This window comes from Myotis lucifugus, unplaced genomic scaffold (genome assembly GCF_000147115.1).
Source record: "Myotis lucifugus unplaced genomic scaffold, Myoluc2.0 scaffold_54, whole genome shotgun sequence".
In the NCBI taxonomy this organism is placed as follows: domain Eukaryota; kingdom Metazoa; phylum Chordata; class Mammalia; order Chiroptera; family Vespertilionidae; genus Myotis; species Myotis lucifugus.
Genome location: NW_005871102.1, coordinates 2778919 through 2798791, shown reverse-complemented (window position 1 = coordinate 2798791; position 19873 = coordinate 2778919). Strand labels below are relative to the sequence as shown.

Genomic DNA, 19873 nt, shown 5'->3' with positions numbered 1-19873 from the left:
AAACACCACTATCCTGAATCCTGTCCCTTTAGAAACCCCAGTGTTTACTCATTGTGACTCCCTCTTCTTGACTGTTGAATAAAAACCAATTGTGATACACCAAAGAAAGCTAACCAAGGCATCTGCTTCATTCCTGGGGCTGCCCCTCCCACCCCCACCCCCAGGTGCCCTCACTTACCTTCTTGGAGGAGAGTGTGGAAGAGCAGCAGTCGCCCCCATCGTAACGGCAGTAGGCTCGGTTGTTGATAGTATCACACCAACCATCTGCTTGGAAAGGCTGGCAAGGAGGTGGGAGTTTAGGGTCCAAGCTCAGCTTCATCCCCTCTCCCACTCAGCCCTGCCCAACTTCATGTGCGGAACTCAGGAGATATTATGGGAGAACACCCAAGGGGCATGACACAATTGACCTCCCATTCTCAAGAAGTTAAAATCTCAAGACCATCAGGCCTAAGGAATGATCAAATTTCACCTGTAGAGCCTGCTTCTGGCCTACTCAGGGGTCCAGAATGTTCGTCTGAACTCCTTGATGGATTGTTTCATATTCTTGTAATAACAGGCCCTTATATCATGTAGGCTACAAAACAGCTTCACACATTTTATTATTTTTTTATTTTTTTAATCCTCACAGAGGGATATGTTTTCACTGAGTTTTAGAGAGAGAAGAAGGGAGAGGGAGAGAGAGAGATACATCAGTGTGAGAGAGACATCGATCAACTGCCTCCCACATGCGCCCCAACCAGGGATCGAACCCAGAACCTGGGCATGTGCTCCAACCTGAAATCAAACCCGCAACCTTTGAATGCAAGGCAGGGCTGGCTTTAAAATTCCTATGTTATCAGTGAGGAAGTGGAGATGCACAGAGATGACAAAGATTGCCTGGGGTCTCACAGCTAAAGCAGAGTTTAGGATCAGCAGTCATGTACCTTGACGTTTTGGTGCTTCTCACAGACTATAACTTTCACCCCTGGCACTTATCCTTAGAGATCCTAGCCGTCCTGTGGTTCTATGAAGACTCAAATGACGCCTGTCCAGAGTGCAGTGGCTCTCGGGTCTGGGACACCCGTGCGGAGTAGAGACAGTCCGACCTGCACAGCCCCTTGTGTGCAGCAGCTAGACATAGGGTTGGAGCAGAGAAAGCTAAACCGTTTCCCTTCACTCCTCTCCTGCTGCGAGTTCACAGGAACTAACATGGGAAAGGGGCCCAGGCCAAACCAGAGTTAATGGAGTGTTTCACCCAAAAGGGAATGTGTGATAAGAATAGCAACAAGCGGTTAAAAAAAAATAGCTCAGTGGCCCAATGCATTGTTTCTCTAGAACCACTCCTGAGGGCAATGGTGGCCCACGGCATCCTGGAGGGCGAGGCAGCCAGCCCACCCACCCAATCACATTAGCTCTCTCCATCCTGAGTGATGGCCAAATGCAAAGCCTCAGGAAACATCTCGTGGTCAAATTCTTTGGACCACAAGACAGTCAATAGACGCCTGAGTCCTGAGGCCACCTTCCAGTTTACATGTTCACATCACTTTCTCTCCCCCACCCTCCTTAAATGTCAAATAGAAGGACTATTCTCTATTTTGCTGTGCTTTGATGAGACAGATCACTAAACTCAAATTTTTAAAAAAGGCCATTAAATAATTTTTAGCAATTGAGTTACGTCAGAACGAGCTCATCCAAGATATTACTTCAGTGTTTTGATTTACTCTACGGGGTCCTGAGGTCACTTGAGCATCATTCCAGATGTGTACCCCTTTGCTGATCACTAAAAAGCTGCTACTTGTGGGGTGGAACTCAACAGCTGTCGCACAGCTGCACAATAATGTCGGCAGCGAGCAGGAAGTGAAAATGAATTCTGTTTTCAACACAGGCCTCGCCGGGCTTAAGAGACAAAGGTTCCAAGAGGAGCATCTGTCTTTGACATGAAGCCAAGGCCTCTGGCTCTGGAGAACAGGGAATAGCTACACCATCAGAATCTGGGTCTCCCACTGCAGCCAAGTAATAGTGCATCCTAACACCTAGTGACGTCCAGAGGTCCTCCCTGGAGGGCCAGATACATCTATTGAGATTCCCCCCCCCAAGTTTTTCTTTTTCAAGTGTTTGGAGTTTATTTCCTCATATAACGTGACATCTGTTCCTTTTCCTCCAACCCTGACTGACTCATTGGCACAACATCATCGGTTCCTCCTTTCTTTTTCATCCAATTGTCTATAAAAGAGACCACCCAAAATACATTTCCCACACAATTAAGTATGGTGGCAGCATGGACAACGTTAGCAGTTGGATGGATGAATAAAGGATGCCGGGAAATCTTTATTTCCTACATGCTCCCCAAGCATGGCTTCTCACCTCAAGAACATGAGGGAAGACACACTGAGAGAGAAGTGGTCTGGGTAACCTTCTAGGTCCCACTGCACTTCCACTGCCACGACCCAGACAGGCTTCCTACAAGCTGCTGCTCAAACTCTGCTCTTAGAGCAGAGGCCACATGCAAATACAAATATTGTATTTGTTCCCATTTTGTTTTTTTACTTCAAAATAAGATATGTGCAGTGTGCATAGGAATTTGTTCATAGTTTTTTTTTAAACTATAGTCGGGCCCTCCAACGGTCTGAGGGACAGTGAACTGGCCCCCTGTTTAAAAAGTTTGAGGACCCCTGTCTTAGAGGGTCGTCTGAGAAGAGATGGGAATTCGTAAGAAGGAGCAGAAATGCAGAGAAAAGGTTGGAAAGACCCGAGTGTTTAATTTACTATATACCTATTAGGAATAACTGTTCCTTCCCAAACCTGCCAAAGACAACTTCTCCGCCCGAAACAAACAGAGGCTCCCATGGCAACACGGTCCTGGGAAGCTGACAATGGAAAAAGTGGGAAGGGAAAATGACTAATTGATCCCAAGTTTTTAAGCCTCTGTAGACTGGATGGAGACAGGAGATCTAAGTCTCAGTCCCAGAAAGGTGTCCGACCTGGGGTGGCACTCCTTCCCGAAAGAAGCTTTCCCAAGGGAGGGTGCGTGGCTCGGTGCCTCTGCTCAGTGTGACCACCGGTGGCACCACGACACCTACGCCCCATTCCTCCCGCCACACCAGGAAACAAAGTGTATTTTTCAAATACCTGGGCCTCATTCCTTTAGAAGCCACATTTTCATTTTAACCATTTTTGACAAAAGAAAAGAGAACCTGTACACACACACACACACACACACACACACACACACACCCTAGGCCTGACTCTGGCTTCTTAGAATCATACTTTAAGTGAATGGCTGAGTCTGAGAGTCTGGGTTGTTCTTCTTATGACCTACGAGCTGGATGGGCCCTATTGTAGTTGTTCCTGGAAGGCCTTTCCTGCCAGCCTCTCTGTGCAAGTTGTGTTCCAGGCAGATGTGGTGGCCAAATAAATGGCTACGTGTAAGTGAAGGAATACGAAGAGGAAGGCGCTCAGTCTACCTTACCTATACTGCTTTGGAAACTTCTCAAAAGTAAAGACCATTTCTCATGTTATGTATGTTATCTGGGGATAAACTGTTTAAGGTTTTGCTGGGGAGTTAACCATAGAGATGGTGACCTTGTCTGTTGTCCATGGTTGTAGTCACTCATGGGATCAGTCAACATTCTTTATCCCACACCAACAGGTGCCAGGCACTGTGACAGGAAAATGTAAATGAACAAATAAAACATGGCTCCGGCCTGGCAGACCCCATGGTGAGCAGGTATGGCTCACTCACACGGTGAGTGCTAGCACAGAGGTGGCAGGGGAGACGCTCCTAGTCCAGAATTGGGGTGGTGGTGTTGGCATGAGCTCTCAGGGGCTGGCTCTACAGTAGCCCTTGCGGAGGACACACAGGACTGGATGAGAGAGGAAGAGGAGCCCGAGAAAACTGTCAGGGGACGAAGAGGGAGAAGACAGAGAGGTGGGTGGTCCCAGACTGCCTAGCGCAGGGCCTGCCCCGGGAAGATTTCCATCGACTGACTGACTGGCTGATAATACCTTCATGACTTGAATCAGACTAAGGACATTTTTCTTCTACAGCTTGCAGCAGAAGTCAGGCCACATGGATGTGTTAGAAAGGTTAGTTTAGACTTCAGATCTTCTAACCGACAGGCTGGGCTCTCAGCCAGAAGTGACTGTATCCCTTAGGGAAGGCATGGGCAGAATCCTGATTAAGCATCTTGAGGAGGGTTGTGGACCAGGAGAAGATGTGATCAAGTTTTTGCCTGGGGCCTAACATGTTTTCTTTCACCCACACCAACTCCCATCAAAACCCTCCAGTGATGTGAATGACAGATCAGCCCCACACCCATCTCCTCATTGATTGGGCTGCACCAGGCACAGGAGACGCCTGCTGTGCACAGCAGCTCTGAGGCTGTGCCCAAGGGGGCCTCTGTTGCAGATACAAGCTCTGTGTAAAAGCATACTACTTTCTGTGTGTGCTAATTCTCTTTTCCTCTGACCCTTCCCTTGAATGGTGACCTCTGGCCTGATTCTCATTCTCCTTTTGCTGCGTAGATCTGCCTACCATGTCCACACTGCCTGGGCTCCATGACAAGGCACTCAGCATCTCAGGGCCAAAACTCGGGAAGCCTTGAGGCCACTCAGGGACCCTTGACAACCACAATGCTATTCGCTTATTTTGTTGTTTTAAGGACCATAGATACATGAAATTCTAAGGCTTAGTGGAGCCTTGAAGACCATTTAGGTACAAAATTCCCATTTTACTAATGATGAAATGGAGCCTTAAAAAGGGGTCATGTCCTGCTTGCAAGGCCAGTTGGTGGCAGCCCTGGGAACTGAGCCCAAATGTCCTGATTCTTGACCTGATGCTCCTTCTACAAGACCAGGCTCCCATGATGTGATGATTTCATTAGTCTTTTGTTGATTGGGAATGCAGGGCGAGGTAAATTCCCTTGGCACCTCTATAACAAGGACTTAGGTGCAAAGGCATTAATCATGAAGTAAAGCCAGACATCCAACACGAAAGCGAGAAAGCGTCACAGGTATATAATCCCAATTCCCCTGGGCCCCCACAACCTCACTTCCGATTTTCTCAGTGGTGGGTCCAAGTTTGCCCCCAGCAAGCGCCCTGGCACTGGGACTCCTTCTCATCTTGGGGCTGGGTCGGCCCACATTAGCCAAGAGGCTGATTTCCCCCCCAAGGAAGCAGCACCTCGCTCCCCTCCCATCAGCAGAGGCCTGCAACGCAGAAATGTTTGTTTCTGGCCCCAGAATGCTACAGCCAGGAGTGTCTCTGCTCACTGCAGGCACCTGAGGAAAGAGGAAACAAAATCCTGCCACTCCTCCCAGGTGCACCCCTTGGGTGGAAGGTGCCAATGAGCTCATGTTTGTGGGTTTGCGACAGTCTTCTTGGGAAATGTAAAACTAAAACAGACAGCCACCTGGAGATGGACTGAGCAGGAAGAGTTCCTTCCATTCAGCCTCCTCTGGAAAACCTTCCCCGCTTCCCGGACACAGAGCGCTCTCCCTGCCTGTGTTACTCCGGTACCTTTCATGCACATCCGCCTTGTAGAACTCAACCCTCTGAATCAAGGGCCCGGCGTCTAGTTTCTTCTTAGTCCCAGAGACTAGTTCAGTGCCAACACACAGTAGGTTCTCAACAAATAAACCAATATGATGGTGGCTACCTACATTTCCTACGCATACCTAACGGCCAGGTCCTCCTTTTCATATTCCTTGGCTCTAGAAAGCTTACTGGGCCTGCTGCTTTATAAGAATCACATAACTCAGAGACAGGTCCAGCTGGCAAGGGCACAAGTCCTTTTCTGTTTCTTTTCTTAGTATAACCTAGACTCCATAGTCAGACACTGGGGTTGAGATAGATTATATATATATTTATCTTACCAGGTGTAGTATTGGCGTTTGTTCATTTCTGAGTGGGAAGAGAGAGTAGAACCTACCATCTAAAAGTTCTCCTTTTATAAATAACCCCAACATGTTGCGTTGAATTTAACATGACTCTCTCGGTTGTGCAGCTGGGATGATGAGGGAAGGGAAAGTAGCGGGGGCCAAAAACAAGAAGCAGCTGAAAACCAGAGAAGACAAGGTGTGGAACCATGGCTGTCCCGGGGATGTCTGCAGATACCTGTCATCAGGTGGCTGGGTCTTAATAGCCAACCAGGAATAGGGGCCTTGGTGTGGGGCCTCTGCAGGGTGGGGAACTTCTACGTGACTCAGTTAGTGTTGGGAGAAGACCCTGCTGTGAGGGCTGACGTGCATGGCACAGTCAGATGGCAACGCTGCCTAGGCTGGAGAAAGGGAATGAAGGTACACATTCTGGTGCATGGGCAGAGGGAAGCAGCCTTGTGTGGTGGCCCTGAGACTTGGGTCTAGTCCAGCCGTGGGCAAACTACGGCCCGCGGGCCGGATCCGGCCCGTTTGAAATGAATAAAACTAAAAAAAAAAAAGACCGTACCCTTTTATGTAATGATGTTTACTTTGAATTTATATTAGTTTACACAAACACTCCATCCATGCTTTTGTTCCGGCCCTCCGGTCCAGTTTAAGAACCCATTGTGGCCCTCGAGTCAAAAAGTTTGCCCACCCCTGGACTCTAGTCTGATGGTCTATTGTGCTTTACTGGTCCATGTGAGCTTCACCCTCTGCCTGTGGAAGCCACCAGACCCTCAGAAGAAGAAAAGCATGTGTGTACCTTTACAGAGAAGTCTGGTGATAACCAGCTTATCTTATCTGCCACCAAAACCAAAGCACAGTCTCAGACGAGACATCAGAAAATGGTGCAAACACTAATCTCCCCCAGGAGAAACAGCTGGGATGAATTGAAATCAAACAAATAAAAGCAAACAAAGTAAGGTCAGATGACTTTTTTCACCTGCACTATTTTCATCTGCTTCAAGGTGCCCAGAGTTGAATAGCTCTGGAAAATGATTAGGCTGCTTAGTATAGTGACTGAGAGCCTGGGAGGTAGTGTTAGGTAAACCTGTGCCCAGGTTGCGGCTTCCTTCACCGCCCGTTAGACTCTGAACAAGTTCCTGGCTTCTTTAGGCAGCAGTACCTTCATCTGTGGATGAGTAGAACACCCGCCTTGTAGGGCTGTTGCAAGGGATAAATGAGCAAATGGAGGTTAAACACTCAGCCCACAGTAAACATTCAATGAATCCGTTTCATGGAGGTGCTAGGAACACGGCCTGTGCTTTTGCAATTGTGGGCGGGTGCCCGAGTTCCCTCCATAGAGACTCTGGTAAAAAAAAAAAACACATCAGGATTCCACCACCAGCATTCAGAGTTAACGCCATGGATGCTCCTGTCCCTGCGAGCCTCCTGCCCCATTCATTTCACCAGAAAGGTGCCCATCTGAGTCACGGAGGTGTGTCAGGAGACGAGGGAAATGGCCTGGGACTTAGGAAAACAGTGGGAAAGGCCTGGCTGGCTCCTGGCCCCTGTGTCTTTCCTCAAACCATCGTGGAGACGTGGGTGTCTTAGCCTCTGAAAATCCCCAGCCGTCACTGACACCTCTGCCCTTTCGTGCGCGGGGAAAACAGGAAGGTGAGAGGCTGGCTGGGGCTCGCTCTCCAGCCAAGAGCAACCTCCCAGCAGCCCCTTTCATTCGGCTGCAAATAAAGACCCGCAGAGCAGACTTTCCACCTGACTCACACACACACCCAACCTGCTTCCCCACACAGCCTCTCCTCTTGACCCAATGTGGCCCCGGACCTTCTCATCCTCCCAAAGGGGGGTCAGATCCCCAAGCGTGAAGACGGGGCAGAGGATGCTCACGTGAGGCTGCATTTATCCAAAAAAGGTCAGCTCAACGCAAGAGCCCTGCTTCTCAGATGACAGCCAGAAGGAAACACCCCTCCGTGGGCCCTTGTCACGCTCCCTTGGGGGCTTAGAAACAAAAGGACACAACCCTCCTGCAAATCTGTGAGCTGTGCCACTGAGAAACGCCACTGTTGCCAGCCACTGCTGTGGGTCAGAGGTGTCACCTAGGGTACCATGCTCTGTGCCCTTGCTCTTATCCCCCCCGCCCACCCTTTTACCAAAACTGCACAAGACTGTGAAGGACCCAGTGCCCCACTCCCTGCCACCCTTTACTTTTTCGGCACATCTTCAGAATCGCTCTCAAGGTCAATGCCTGGCCCTGGAGCATCAAACCCCAACTCTGGGTCCTAAATAAACAAAAACCTCAGAACCCTTTTTTCCTCCTCCACGAGTCTGACGACAGCCCCCAGGCTTCCCCTTTTCTCTGGAGCAGCTGACCCCTCGTGGTCAGCTCGGCCAGATTTTACAAAGCCCGAGATTCCCATCCCTTTGCTGTCAAACTCTGATTTCATGGCAGCACCAACCTCCCTCCTTCTGGAACCACAGAAGGTGGGAGCAAAGCTTCCCAAGATGCCGTCTGGTGACCTTGGCAGCAGTCCCCCTGTGGCCTGGCGCTGGGCTCCCAACAATGACCTTCTCTCTCAGACTTCATACTCTCCATTGCAAAACTGGGGAGCTGTTAATCCTCCTGATTTTGTTCTTGTTTTCATGGCAGGAGTGGCACAGGTGGCCGCAAGCTCTTGCAACACACTCTTGCCGCATGGCATTTGGCTTCTTTCAAAGAGGAATGGATTAACTGCTGCTTGTTCCTGGAATTTTCTGCCTCCTCACCAGCTAACTGGAGCCAGCCTACTGCATTTCAGGTCAGAGGTAGAAACTTTGAACAACAGAGGCTTGAACCCGGCAGGGGCCATGGGATCAGAGGCACTTCCTCTGTGTTCCCTCACGCTTCCCATTTACTTCCCTCGGTAGGCCCCCAGGAGGCGCAGTGCCTGACACGACATCATAGATGACTAGTGAGTATTTAGTGAGACTTGTGGGCCCCCAGTTGACTTTATAAACGAAGGATGCAGACTATTTCTTGCTTTCCACTCCTGCCTTTCCTCTGTCTTGTCCCCTGGCCTCCCCAGGTATCTGTTCTCACTATGCATTATTCTCTCTAAAACGTCACCTGCAAATAGCTTAGCGTAACTTCCAGGTACAGGTTCGCTAACTTAGACTCTTCGAGAACCCAGCATAAAGATGCAGGAGAATGAAACTGAGCCACCGGCACCTTGCGAGCAGGTGGGACCTGCTGCCTGGCCGCCAGCCCCTCTGCTGGGGGTCGCTCACCCAGGTCCTCCTCTCTGGGCCTCTGCCAGGCCCATGCCCCACACGACAGGAGTATCAGGCTGCATGTGCTTTTCCCAAGCTCACACAGCTCTGGGAGGGGGAGGAGACAAGGCATGAGGAAGCAGGAGTCAGAGGTGCAAAACCCGCCACAAGGAGGAAGGGAGGAGAAGCCCGTGGCTGCAGGTGGGCTGGGCATCCAGCCTCTACTCCCCTCTGTCTCTGTCCCCGTCTCCCAGTTCCCTGGCCAGCCCGCAGTTCCTGGGAGGCTGAGGCAGGCCAGAGCAGCCCGGCCACACGTGCTCACCGCCACCCCTCACCCCCGCCATACACACACTCATGCCAGGCAGCTCGGCATGTCTTGGCTCCCAGGCCTGCCCATGGAAGATGACTGGGAATGCAGACTGTGGGAGGAAATGACAATATTCATTGTTTGGATTAAATATTTTTCTTGGCCCTCCTGCTGTTTGCTGAGCCGCCTATTTTTCCCCTACCCCATTCTCTCTCATTCTTTCCCTCTTTCTTCCTTTCAACCCCCACCCCTACCTTGTTTTCTTCCTCAGCAATCAAGTACACACAGAGAAATTTCCAGGAGAAATTTCTAGACTCCCAGAGTGGGAAGAGCTGTTTTAGGAAATCAGTGGTTCACAAAGCCTTTCGCTGTTCTGATACCACACCCGGCTCTTTACAGAGAGGTTTCAACTTGGGGTAGATCTGCATTGACACTGCTTCGAGTTTTCACAAGTGTTCATGGGATATATCTCACAATAACCCAGGGAGGTAAGTTTTGTTATCACGCCCATTTTACAGATGAGAAAAAACAAGTCCCAAAGCTGTTCCGGAATCTGCCTGAAGAAAAGATGTAGAGCCACCGCCCAATGCTCAGGCCTGCACTGTGCCCACCCCAACATGGACGGTTAGATGCCTTCAGCATTAGCTCCAGTTCTCAGCACTGTGCACCTGGTCCAAACGCTCCTTAAAACCATGAGCATGCCGTAGGCACTTTCCGTCTGAGGAAAAGTCAGTATCAGACAGCCATGAGAGATGTACCATCGAGGATACTTAACTTTAAAGCAATCCCACGGCCCGGCCTGGGCTGGGGCTGGAGCCCGGGGATCTCTGATGGACCTGAAGTTAATGTGACTCCTGTACAAGGCAGCACAGTAGGCTCTGCACGTGACAAGGTCTGTCTCAGAGGCTCGGCAGCATCAGCACCAAATAAGGCAGCATCTGAACAGTGTTTGAGACAACAGGGCAGAAACCACAGGCCAAGGAGAACTCATTCCCAACGTAGTAGATGGCACCGCTAAGAGCTACAGGGGGTCAGACTAGGAAAGGGGCTGAGACAGTTTGAAGGCTTTATGACGTATGTGTGATTAGGCTTCATCTGTGAGGATGGACAGGATTTGGGCAGAGAAGTGGGGAGAAAAATTCCAGCAGGAGAGCACATCCAAACCAAGATTTCAGATGCAAAAGAGAATATACCTGTGGTTTTCTGCCTTGAGGATTAATGGGCCAAGTTTGGAACTAGGTCAAAATCTCCATCCGGACCGGAGGAATCTAGTCCTTATTCTAGAGACAATGGGGAGCGATGGAAGGTGGTTGTTTTGGTGGTGGTTTTTTGTTTGTTTGTTTTTTTGAGCAGAAGATGATAAAAGCCAAGCTTCAAAGGTTGGATCTGGGAACAGCGAGGAATGTTCAAGAGAGAAAGGGAGGGACCCAGAGCAGGTGGAAGCTGACCTCAAGCAGGTCTGAACCGAGAAGAACAGAACTGGCTGGTTGTAATATAGAAAAGGAAAAGGCAGACAGGAGGGGGATTGTGAAGGAAAACGATCAGGACTTGGTGAATGGTCATATTTGGGTACAGACCGACGGAGATGAAAGTCTGTCTATGACAGTTGGCTTTTCTCAAAAAATTGTCTCATTAAAAAAAATAGCTAGAAAGAATCCTTCCGAAACCTAAGGACTGGGTCACGGGCAACAGAGCCCGAGCCGTCAGCAGACGCTGCCCTACCTCACAGGGAGACACTGTACACATTCGCCTTTTCCACATAAACACAGGCTCGAAGGTCCATGCATTTTCGCTCCTGTCTGATGTCTGCCAGGCTTTCCCCACAACTTAGACATGACTATTTTATCACCCCCAGTCACTTCCAGCACCAGCTGAGTTGAGGAATGGCAGGAGGGAGGTGTCATGTTTATTCTAGAAGATTCTCTTGCCAACAGTCTTGTTGCTTTTAGCCTCGGTCTGATGTTCAGTGCCTGTGTCTATGAACAGCGCCAGTTGTGGGGATGATTATTGTGGTTCTCGTCCTCAACCTGTCACGCCATCCTGGGTTGTCAGCCAGGCTGTTCTGTGTTCTGTTAATTGGTCAGTCCATCCAGTCTCACTTGCATCCATATGGAACCCATTCTCCGTGCAAGTGTCTCGTTTACATTTCCTTTATCTACGGGATGCTTGTCTGTGTATCTTACTCACTCATCCACCGAGCGGCTGCATGTTTCACAACATGTTCCCTGGTCTCATCTCCTCGGTTTCCAATCCTGGCAGAGCAGGGTTCATGGGCACGCCTCCTCTTTCTCCAATTGCTCTGGCTTAAAGCTTGCAAAGCCCAGGGAGGTATCCTAAAAGGTGGCCAGCATCTCCTGGTCATCTCTCTGGTGAGTTTTCTAAAAGCCCTGCATTCCTGGTTCATGTGTTGTTTGTTTGTTTTTAATCTTCCTACCAGTTTCAGCCCAGGGACTTTGGACTCAGACCGCCTGGGTTCATACCCTAGTCCCACATTTGGACATAAACGCAGCCCCTCAGTTTCCTCATCAGTAAAAAGCGAATGATAATAATGGGATTAATGCCTCGTAGTAGGCACCTGGCACACAATGGACACTCAATAAAGTTATTAAGTATACTGTGAAACCAGGAGAAATTCCTTTGTTTCCTGAGTGCACTGAGCCTGATACTTTGGGTACTGATGGCTCCCTGTCAGGGAAGATTGACAGTAGCCCTCCCAGAAGTAGCCCTCCCTAGTCATTCTTCCTCTCTCATAACTATCACCAGAAATCCCAAGGATCTCACCGTTCACCAACTATGGGGACAGAATGACTGCAAAATAGCTGAGCAAAGTTTTCTAAAATACCAAACACCTCTCTTCTGTTCTAGTATTGACAGTGAGCTATAGCAGCAATGTGTGTCAAAGTCTGTCCTTAGTCCCTGGTCTCCTTTTTATTCTTCCCATTAGCCCCACCCCCATGCTGGACTCTGCTCCCTCTGACCACACCCCTAAGCAATGTATCCATCCTACCATAGCATCTGCATTCTCCTGCCCTTAGGGAAAGCAGCTGACATACTGAGGGGTCAATGAAAAATATGTATCTGCAACTAAATAAAAGATAAATATTAAGGCAAAAAAGTGACTTGAATTGTGGAAAGTTGGGGATTTTGTCAGCCACATAGGCCAGATCAGTATTTGGGGGATACATAAGGGCAGCACCTCCAAAATCACATAGTGGAGGTAGCCACTCATTAAACAAAATTGAGAAACGCAGCTCTGTGTATCAGGATATTTCCCGCCCAGGTGAAGTGAGCATAAGCAAAGCAAAACACATGTTGTTACGACTGAATGGGGTTGCTCCTAAATGCATATGTTGAAGCCCCAACTCCCAAAATATTGGTATTTAAAGGAGGGGCCCTTTGGAGGTAATTAGAAGATTTCATGAGGGTAGGGCCTCATGATGTGATTAATGCCTTTCTAAGAAGAGACACCAGAACTTCCTCTCTTTCTCTGTCTTGTGAAGACACAGTGAGAAGGTGGCCATCTGCACACCAGGAAGAGAGCCCTCAACAGGAAACAAAACCTACCCACACCTTAATCTGGGACTTCCCAGCCTCCAGAACTGAGTGGAATAAATGTCTGCTGTCGAAGCCACTCAATCTATGGTATTTGGTTATAGCAGGCTACACTGTCTAACACACATGCCTTATTTGGTGAACTTATTAATTTAGTTATTTTTACTGACTTGTCAACCCAAAGAATTCCCAGAGATCCTGTCTGAAAAGAGGGATTGTGAAAGGAGTTAAGAGGGGGGACAACCAGGAAGCAGGGAGCCCAAAGAAGTAAAAAGATCACCAGCTTCTGCTATTCGGTTATTGGCAATTCTGGATGGGCACACAGGCATGAAACCAAGACAGGTGAGCACGGCCAGCAAGCCAGGCAGGCTGCAGGCACTATCGACTCGGCTGCAGTATTATCAGGAGCAGAGGTGGTTCCAAGGCTAGATGGTTTTCGGAAACCTCACAGCTCTGCAGACATGCACCACCACGTTTCATATGCCTCCCATTAGAAAGATTTCAGTTGAATCTAATCTCATTTTTAATTAGTGCTCACATCGCCTGGTGAGGCAGGTTAATATGATTATCCACATTCCACTGATGGGGAAAATGAGACCAAGGGCCATGGCCCAAGGACACTTGGAGAATGAGCAATAGAGGTGAAAATTAAACTTAAGCATTTTAAACTTCCAAACCAGCACACAAGGGAGAGGACTTTGGGGAGGGGATTTCTCCTCTTGTTCGGGATCTTTCACATCTAGATAATGCATATTCCATTTACTACTTGGTTTCTCTCATTAAAAAATAAAGTAGTTAACTACTTCTGAACCCCAGTATGTCATATTCAATGCATAATATGTTTTCCAAACAATATGCCAGGAGCAGCCAAAAGAAGAGAATAAAATGAGCATCACTTAGCCAAATTTGAATATTAATGGACTATTTATAAATGTTTAATATTAAACTAGATTATGGGGGGTGGGTATAAATACAGAATTAAATATGCTTCCTAATCTCTAGAAGCTGGTTTAACTGGACATTCAAAATATGTACACCAACAAAACACAAACAGCACACACTTCTAACTGCAGAGATAAGAGCAAGCTCTTCTCATTGCTGATAAATTGTTGGCTGAACGTATCTCACAGCAAACTGAGATATTACTGAGATGGAAGCCCAGAGTATCATCCATTCCCCCCTCCAACCCAGTTAACTTCATCTTCACCTCCTCTCTTGTCATCATAACCAACATCCATATATTCACCATTCTACTGCAGAAAGTTTCACACTGAGCCTCTCTATCTCTTCTCTTTCCACTTTCTCAGTTCAGTTACTTTATAAAGTTCAGGTGAGAGATGATAAGGACTTTCACAGGCCAAATTTGCCGCCATGATTTTCTTCCTAAAATATAAGTCTTATCATCTTTTCTCTGTGGCATGGGTATTTACTGCTCACCTGATATCTCGTTCCCCTGACTCACTGAAGTGGCTTGAGGCCATGTGACCATGTTCTGGTAAATGGGAAGGCAAGCAGGAAGGATGTGTTATTTCTGGTCCAAGGGATTCAAGTGTTACTAGCCTTTCTCTCTCTGTTGTCTCTGCATCTTTGGAGGTAACTATGGAGACCACATCTTGAAAAGACAGAGAAATAAGATGAACCAGATGGATGGGCATTCTAGAGACCCCAGATGTTTTATGAGGGAGAAATCCATCCTCTCTCATGTTAAGTCACTGAGATTTCAGGGTTAATTTGTGATTACTTCAGTCTATTTAGAAGCCTCCATTGGATCAACACTGACTATGGAATAAAGTCCAAACTCGTTATCTTGGCACATAAGAGCCTGAGTGACCTACCCCAAGCTTAGCTCTTAACCTTAAAATCCTGCCACACTTGTTCATGTTCCCCGGATCCATTTAACTGAGCAGACCAGTAATATTTTCTGTGATTTGCCACCAGTGGTGTGGGTTGTTTGCTCTATGACAGTAAAATGGCAACACTTGAGTAGTACAGAAATTGGTATCAGAAGTGGGGTGCTGCCATAATAAACACCTAAAACACTGGTACTAGCATGGTGTATCAGGAAGCAAGGGAACTGTTTTGGGAAGCTGTAAAAATGAAATAGCTCTTTATGCAGTGCCAAGACATTTGATTAAATGTTTCCTGTAGTTGTGAGGGCACTTACAATGTTAACTTTAAAACTTGCAGGTCAGAAAATTTACTTAATGGCCTATTGGCTTTGGATAAAGAGATTTAAAGAAGAATTTACTAGGTTGAGCTGGTGGTTACTACCTTCACTTGATAAAGAGGGGAGCACAGAAAAAGCTGCTGCTTTGCCAGCAGAACCAGCAGGGAATCTGAGCACTAGGAATCCAGGATTTGTGGAGCCAAAACACAAGGCTGTTCCTCACCCCCAACCAGCAAGAGATAACACTGAGGAATGCTCTCTGTTGGAAAGTCCTTCTAAGACTGAAGTTAAGACCTAACTGCAGGCAATGACCAAATCAAGGGGTGGACCATTACATGATTTGTTAAGACTTCTAACGAAATTAAAGTGGCACCTGAGGGAGCCTTGCAGTTGAACAAAGTGACTCATAGAAAAGAGACTAAGGACTTTGTCCCAGAGCCGCCTCATAAACGCAGAATACCTGTAATTAACGAGAGAGACAGAGAGAAAAGGGGGGGGGGGGTCGAGGGAGAGGGGGAGAGAGAGAGAAACATCTTGAAAAGACATGTGAGGACAGCCCTTGTAACATGGATTTGACTTAAGTTAAATAAATAAATACATAAATACATAAAGCTTGTGAGAGTTGAACTGCCAAAAGTTATCATCAGCTTGGATGAAAATGGACTTCCTATAAGAAGAATTTTGGTCCCCTCTATTACCAGGAGAAAGCAGGCTGAGAAAATTACTTAGCTTCCAAGAGGGAGATTGTCTCTGATGCTCTTTTTGTGACCCTAAGAAGATAATGGAAAAGAAAGAACTTTCAAGAGAGCAGAACCAAGAGCCATGAAGAACAATGGACTTAGGAGCTATACCCAGGGATTGATCCAAAACTATTAAATGAGAAGCACTCCCTACCTACTCTCAGAGGAGCAGTTTTTGTAAATTTCCTCAGAGGGATTTCAGAATTGTTGTGGACCAGTGACTGTTACATGCCTCTCATATTTCTCCTTGAAAGGGAATATTTATTATAGTTGTCTTATTCGGCTCCACATTGCCCACTGGGTATAAGGAAAGCTGAGAAAGTGGAATTTTAGTACACCAGATTATGTAAATACTCCAGATTAACTTTAGTACTCCAGATTAAGAGAAGCTACATTGCAACCTGATGTAAATCACAGTTTTCCAGATTTCAAGCCTAATGTGACACCTGGATAAGACTTTTGGAGTGACTTAGGGTGAAGTGGAGTGAATATAAATATAGCAGAGGTTTGTGACTAAGAAGGCTAACTGGCAGGTATTATTTTATGTCCACAGTTCCTTTTACTCTCTCTTCCTTTGCCATTACTTCACTATCAGCAGACCGTGATTCCCCTTCCTACAAACTTTGGACTTAGCCGTGTGGTCTGCCTTGACCAGTGGACTGTGAGCATGTGTGACAGATGCTATATTTGACCAGAAGTTTGGAAAGCACTGGCGTGCTTTTGCAGGCACATGGAGCATATCTCAACCCAATCTACAGCAGAACCACTTTAGTCAGTCTACAAATGCATATGAGGAATAAATAGTTATTAAAAGATATCGCTAGTTAGGGATCACTTGTTAGGCAGTGTTATTACAGAAAAACTTGATGACTGCATCTTGCCATTTCCCTCCACATCACATCTTTGCCTTTCCATATACTCCTCTTCATTCTTCAAAGTCCACTTCACACGGTTCCCCTCTATACGATCTTCTCCATGAGCGTAAAGCAAGTTATCTGATGAATTCTCTATGTTCTCATGCCACTTAGGTAATATCTTTGTATCAATATTCATTGGGTAGTAATTTAACTTTTTACCTCTATTGCATACTCTGTGCTGGGAACTCCTTACTCATTTTTGTAATCTTGACACATAGTAGGCATTCAGAAAATATTACTTTAAGTGAAGAAATGAATAAATGGACCTGAAGGAGTGACATGGTTTAATAACCATGGTGTAAGCTGGGAGAGAAGGCTATGGGGCGTCTACAAACCCTAGCCATTGGGGGGAGCAGCAAGCCTTTTGCTTGAGAAATGTTATGAGGCTCAGACCCAAAAAAAGCTGCATGGATTTGTTTTTTCATGTGTTGGAATTTGGAGCCCTAGATTCTGTAGCTAAGCTTGAAGAGGCGGGAAGATGCTTCCCATGCATGAAGTATTGTACATTCCTGGGTTAGAACATGTTTTCTTTGGGGGTTGCTGTGGTTTCTTTTTCTTTTTTCTTTTCATTTTTTTCCAGCTTGGAAGCATCTAATGTTTGCAATAACAATAACAACAACAAAAATCTAAGGCTGGCCCAGCATGAATCAGGCGGAAATTTGTACATGCGGTGGGTGTAGGAGGTAGGGAAGGGGAGGGTAGGAGGCCGAGGGAGGGGAGAAGAAAAAAAAACATGGTTGCCAGGAGCTTAGCAGAAGAAAATGCCATGAAGGACACGTGGCTGGCACAGGGGGCAGCAACATCTGTTCTCGATGAGGATCCGGGTGCGGGCTGTGTGTGCATGTGTGGGTGCATGTGTGTGGAAGGAAACCCAGGCACTGTGCTGCAGGAAGTCTGCTCGGGCCTCGGCCTCTCACCGGGGTTAGATCTGCCGCCAGCTTTGTCTTGAGAGGTATGTCGCAGGCTTGAAGGGGCTATGGAAAACAAGCCGGAGAAAAGCCACAAGTGCCTCCTGACCCATTTGAATCTTTCTCCTGCCAAGTTCTCATTACTGATCTTACATAGGAGGGAAAACAAGGTATAAGACTGAAAAGGCTCTGGAGAATCCACTGGGGAAACAAAAGGCTTACTTAGGATTCCTGGGCAGGGCTTCTGAGATAAGGAAGAGGCAATGAGTCTGTTCACAAAAGAGGTGCACAATCTAAGGTTTCTTTTGTTTGCCTGTTTTGCTTTATTTATTTATTTATTTATTTTTCAGTTCAGTTAAGCATTCAAAAGCCCATTTTCTCTCATATTCTTATTACTCTGTTCAATGAAATAGAGGACAAATGAGGTGGAGGGCCTGTATCTCTATGGACAGTGGGTATCCTCTCTTATGGGGGAGCTTGTGAAGCAAGGTCACCCCAAGTGTAGGGCTGGAGCTGGGATACTGTCAGCAAACCTCAGATCTGAGCTGTTGGGTGACACTTTAAACAGGGGTCTGATGTCCAGTTGGGTGCCTATGCTTGGAAAGGTGGATCCTTTCCAAGAAGAGCCACAGAAAACCAGCTTGGAGCTTGAGGCCTGGAAGGAATCAGGCTGGTGGACAGGGGAGGGGGGCCTGTGCCCCTCACTGGCCTGTGGCAGCTGTGTGCCCTGGTCGTGGCCACTCCCTTGGTGGGAATGCCGGTGAGGGCGCTTAGGGTGTGTCGCCCGCCTCAGGCTGGCCTCACTTCAGAAGCCTTCTCACACAAGGATGATGATAATGAAGATAACCCCGTGCATGTGTGTAGCATTTCAGTGTCTACAAATGCTTTCACAGATACACTCACATTTGTGAGCAAAAGAACCTAAAAGTCAACCAAGGGAGATATCATTTTCCCATGGGAGTTAGTGACTGTGGCTATGGTCACATAACCAGGGAGAAGAAAGGCAATAGATCAGCGGTTCTCAACCTGTGGGTCGAGACCCCTTTGGGGGTCGAACGACCCTTTCACAGGGGTCACCTAAGACCAACGGAAAACACATATATAATTACATATTGTTTTTGTGATTAATCACTATGCTTTAATTATGTTCAATTTGTAACAATGAAAATACATCCTACATATCAGATATTTACATTACGATTCATAACAGTAGCAAAACTACAGTTATGAAGTAGCAACGAAAATAATTTTATGGTTGGGGTCACCACAACATGAGGAACTGTATTAAAGGGTCGCGGCATAAGGAAGGTTGAGAACCACTGCAATAGATGGAGCCTAGCTTTCTCTCCTCAGAGCTTCAAAGAGCTGAAGGGACCCAGGGAGTCCCAACCTTGCCCAGCCCGGAATCCCAGCCCTGGTCACACTGACTGCGCACTTAACTCCACAGCAATGACACAAAAGAGCAGTCAGTAGAAAAAACTCCTAACCGTGTCACAGAACTCAGGGTCTATTGGTAATCTTTATACTCTTCACTATTTAGCAAAATGTTTCTTTCCCCCCACAGTAATCAAGCTACTTCTTCAGGCTGTTACCCTCCTGCCAGTTCTCTCCGCAGTGTGGGGCTGCCCTGACCGTCCTACCTCATTCATCCACTCAGAAGTATTTACTGAGCATTTCCCATGTGGTAGTCAATATACCATTATCCCAAGGACTTGAGATAGAACAGTGACTAAAATAAAGTTCCGTCCAGTGGGGGAAATAGACATTAACTCTAACAAGTACTTACTTAGTGATTAGAAAATAACAGTTCTATAGAAACATAAACAGGCTGTGTAAGGCAGCACTGTGTATTGGGGGATAGGTAGAGAATGAGGAAGGATAGCTGTCATTGTGGGTCAAAAGGTCAGACAGGGACTTTGGGAGGGTGGGGTAAGCCAACTGGAAGGACTTTCACTTTTGCTTCGAGTGAAATGAGAAATCACCCAAGGGCTTTAGCAGAGGGATGCTTGGATTTAAGCTACATTTTAAGGGGACCCACTTGGCTGTTGTGTTGAGAGTAGACCGTGAGAATAGACAGGGTCTCATGAGACCAGCTACAACACTGTTGTGGTAATCCAGGTGGCAGGTGACACAGGTTAAGTGGTGAAGTCGTGGGATTGTGGGTATCTTTTAAAGAC

At 47.2% G+C, this 19873-nt stretch overlaps 1 protein-coding gene across 1 annotated transcript in view; it reads right to left on the bottom strand.

The window, feature by feature from the left end:
* The window catches only part of PAPPA2 (pappalysin 2), a 221825-nt gene that overhangs the window by 3272 nt on the left and 198680 nt on the right, over positions 1 to 19873 (bottom strand). The window contains exon 21 of the mRNA XM_006088940.3: positions 179 to 277. Within this exon, the coding sequence (XP_006089002.1) occupies positions 179 to 277 (99 nt within the window). The remainder of the gene's footprint in view (positions 1 to 178; positions 278 to 19873) is intronic.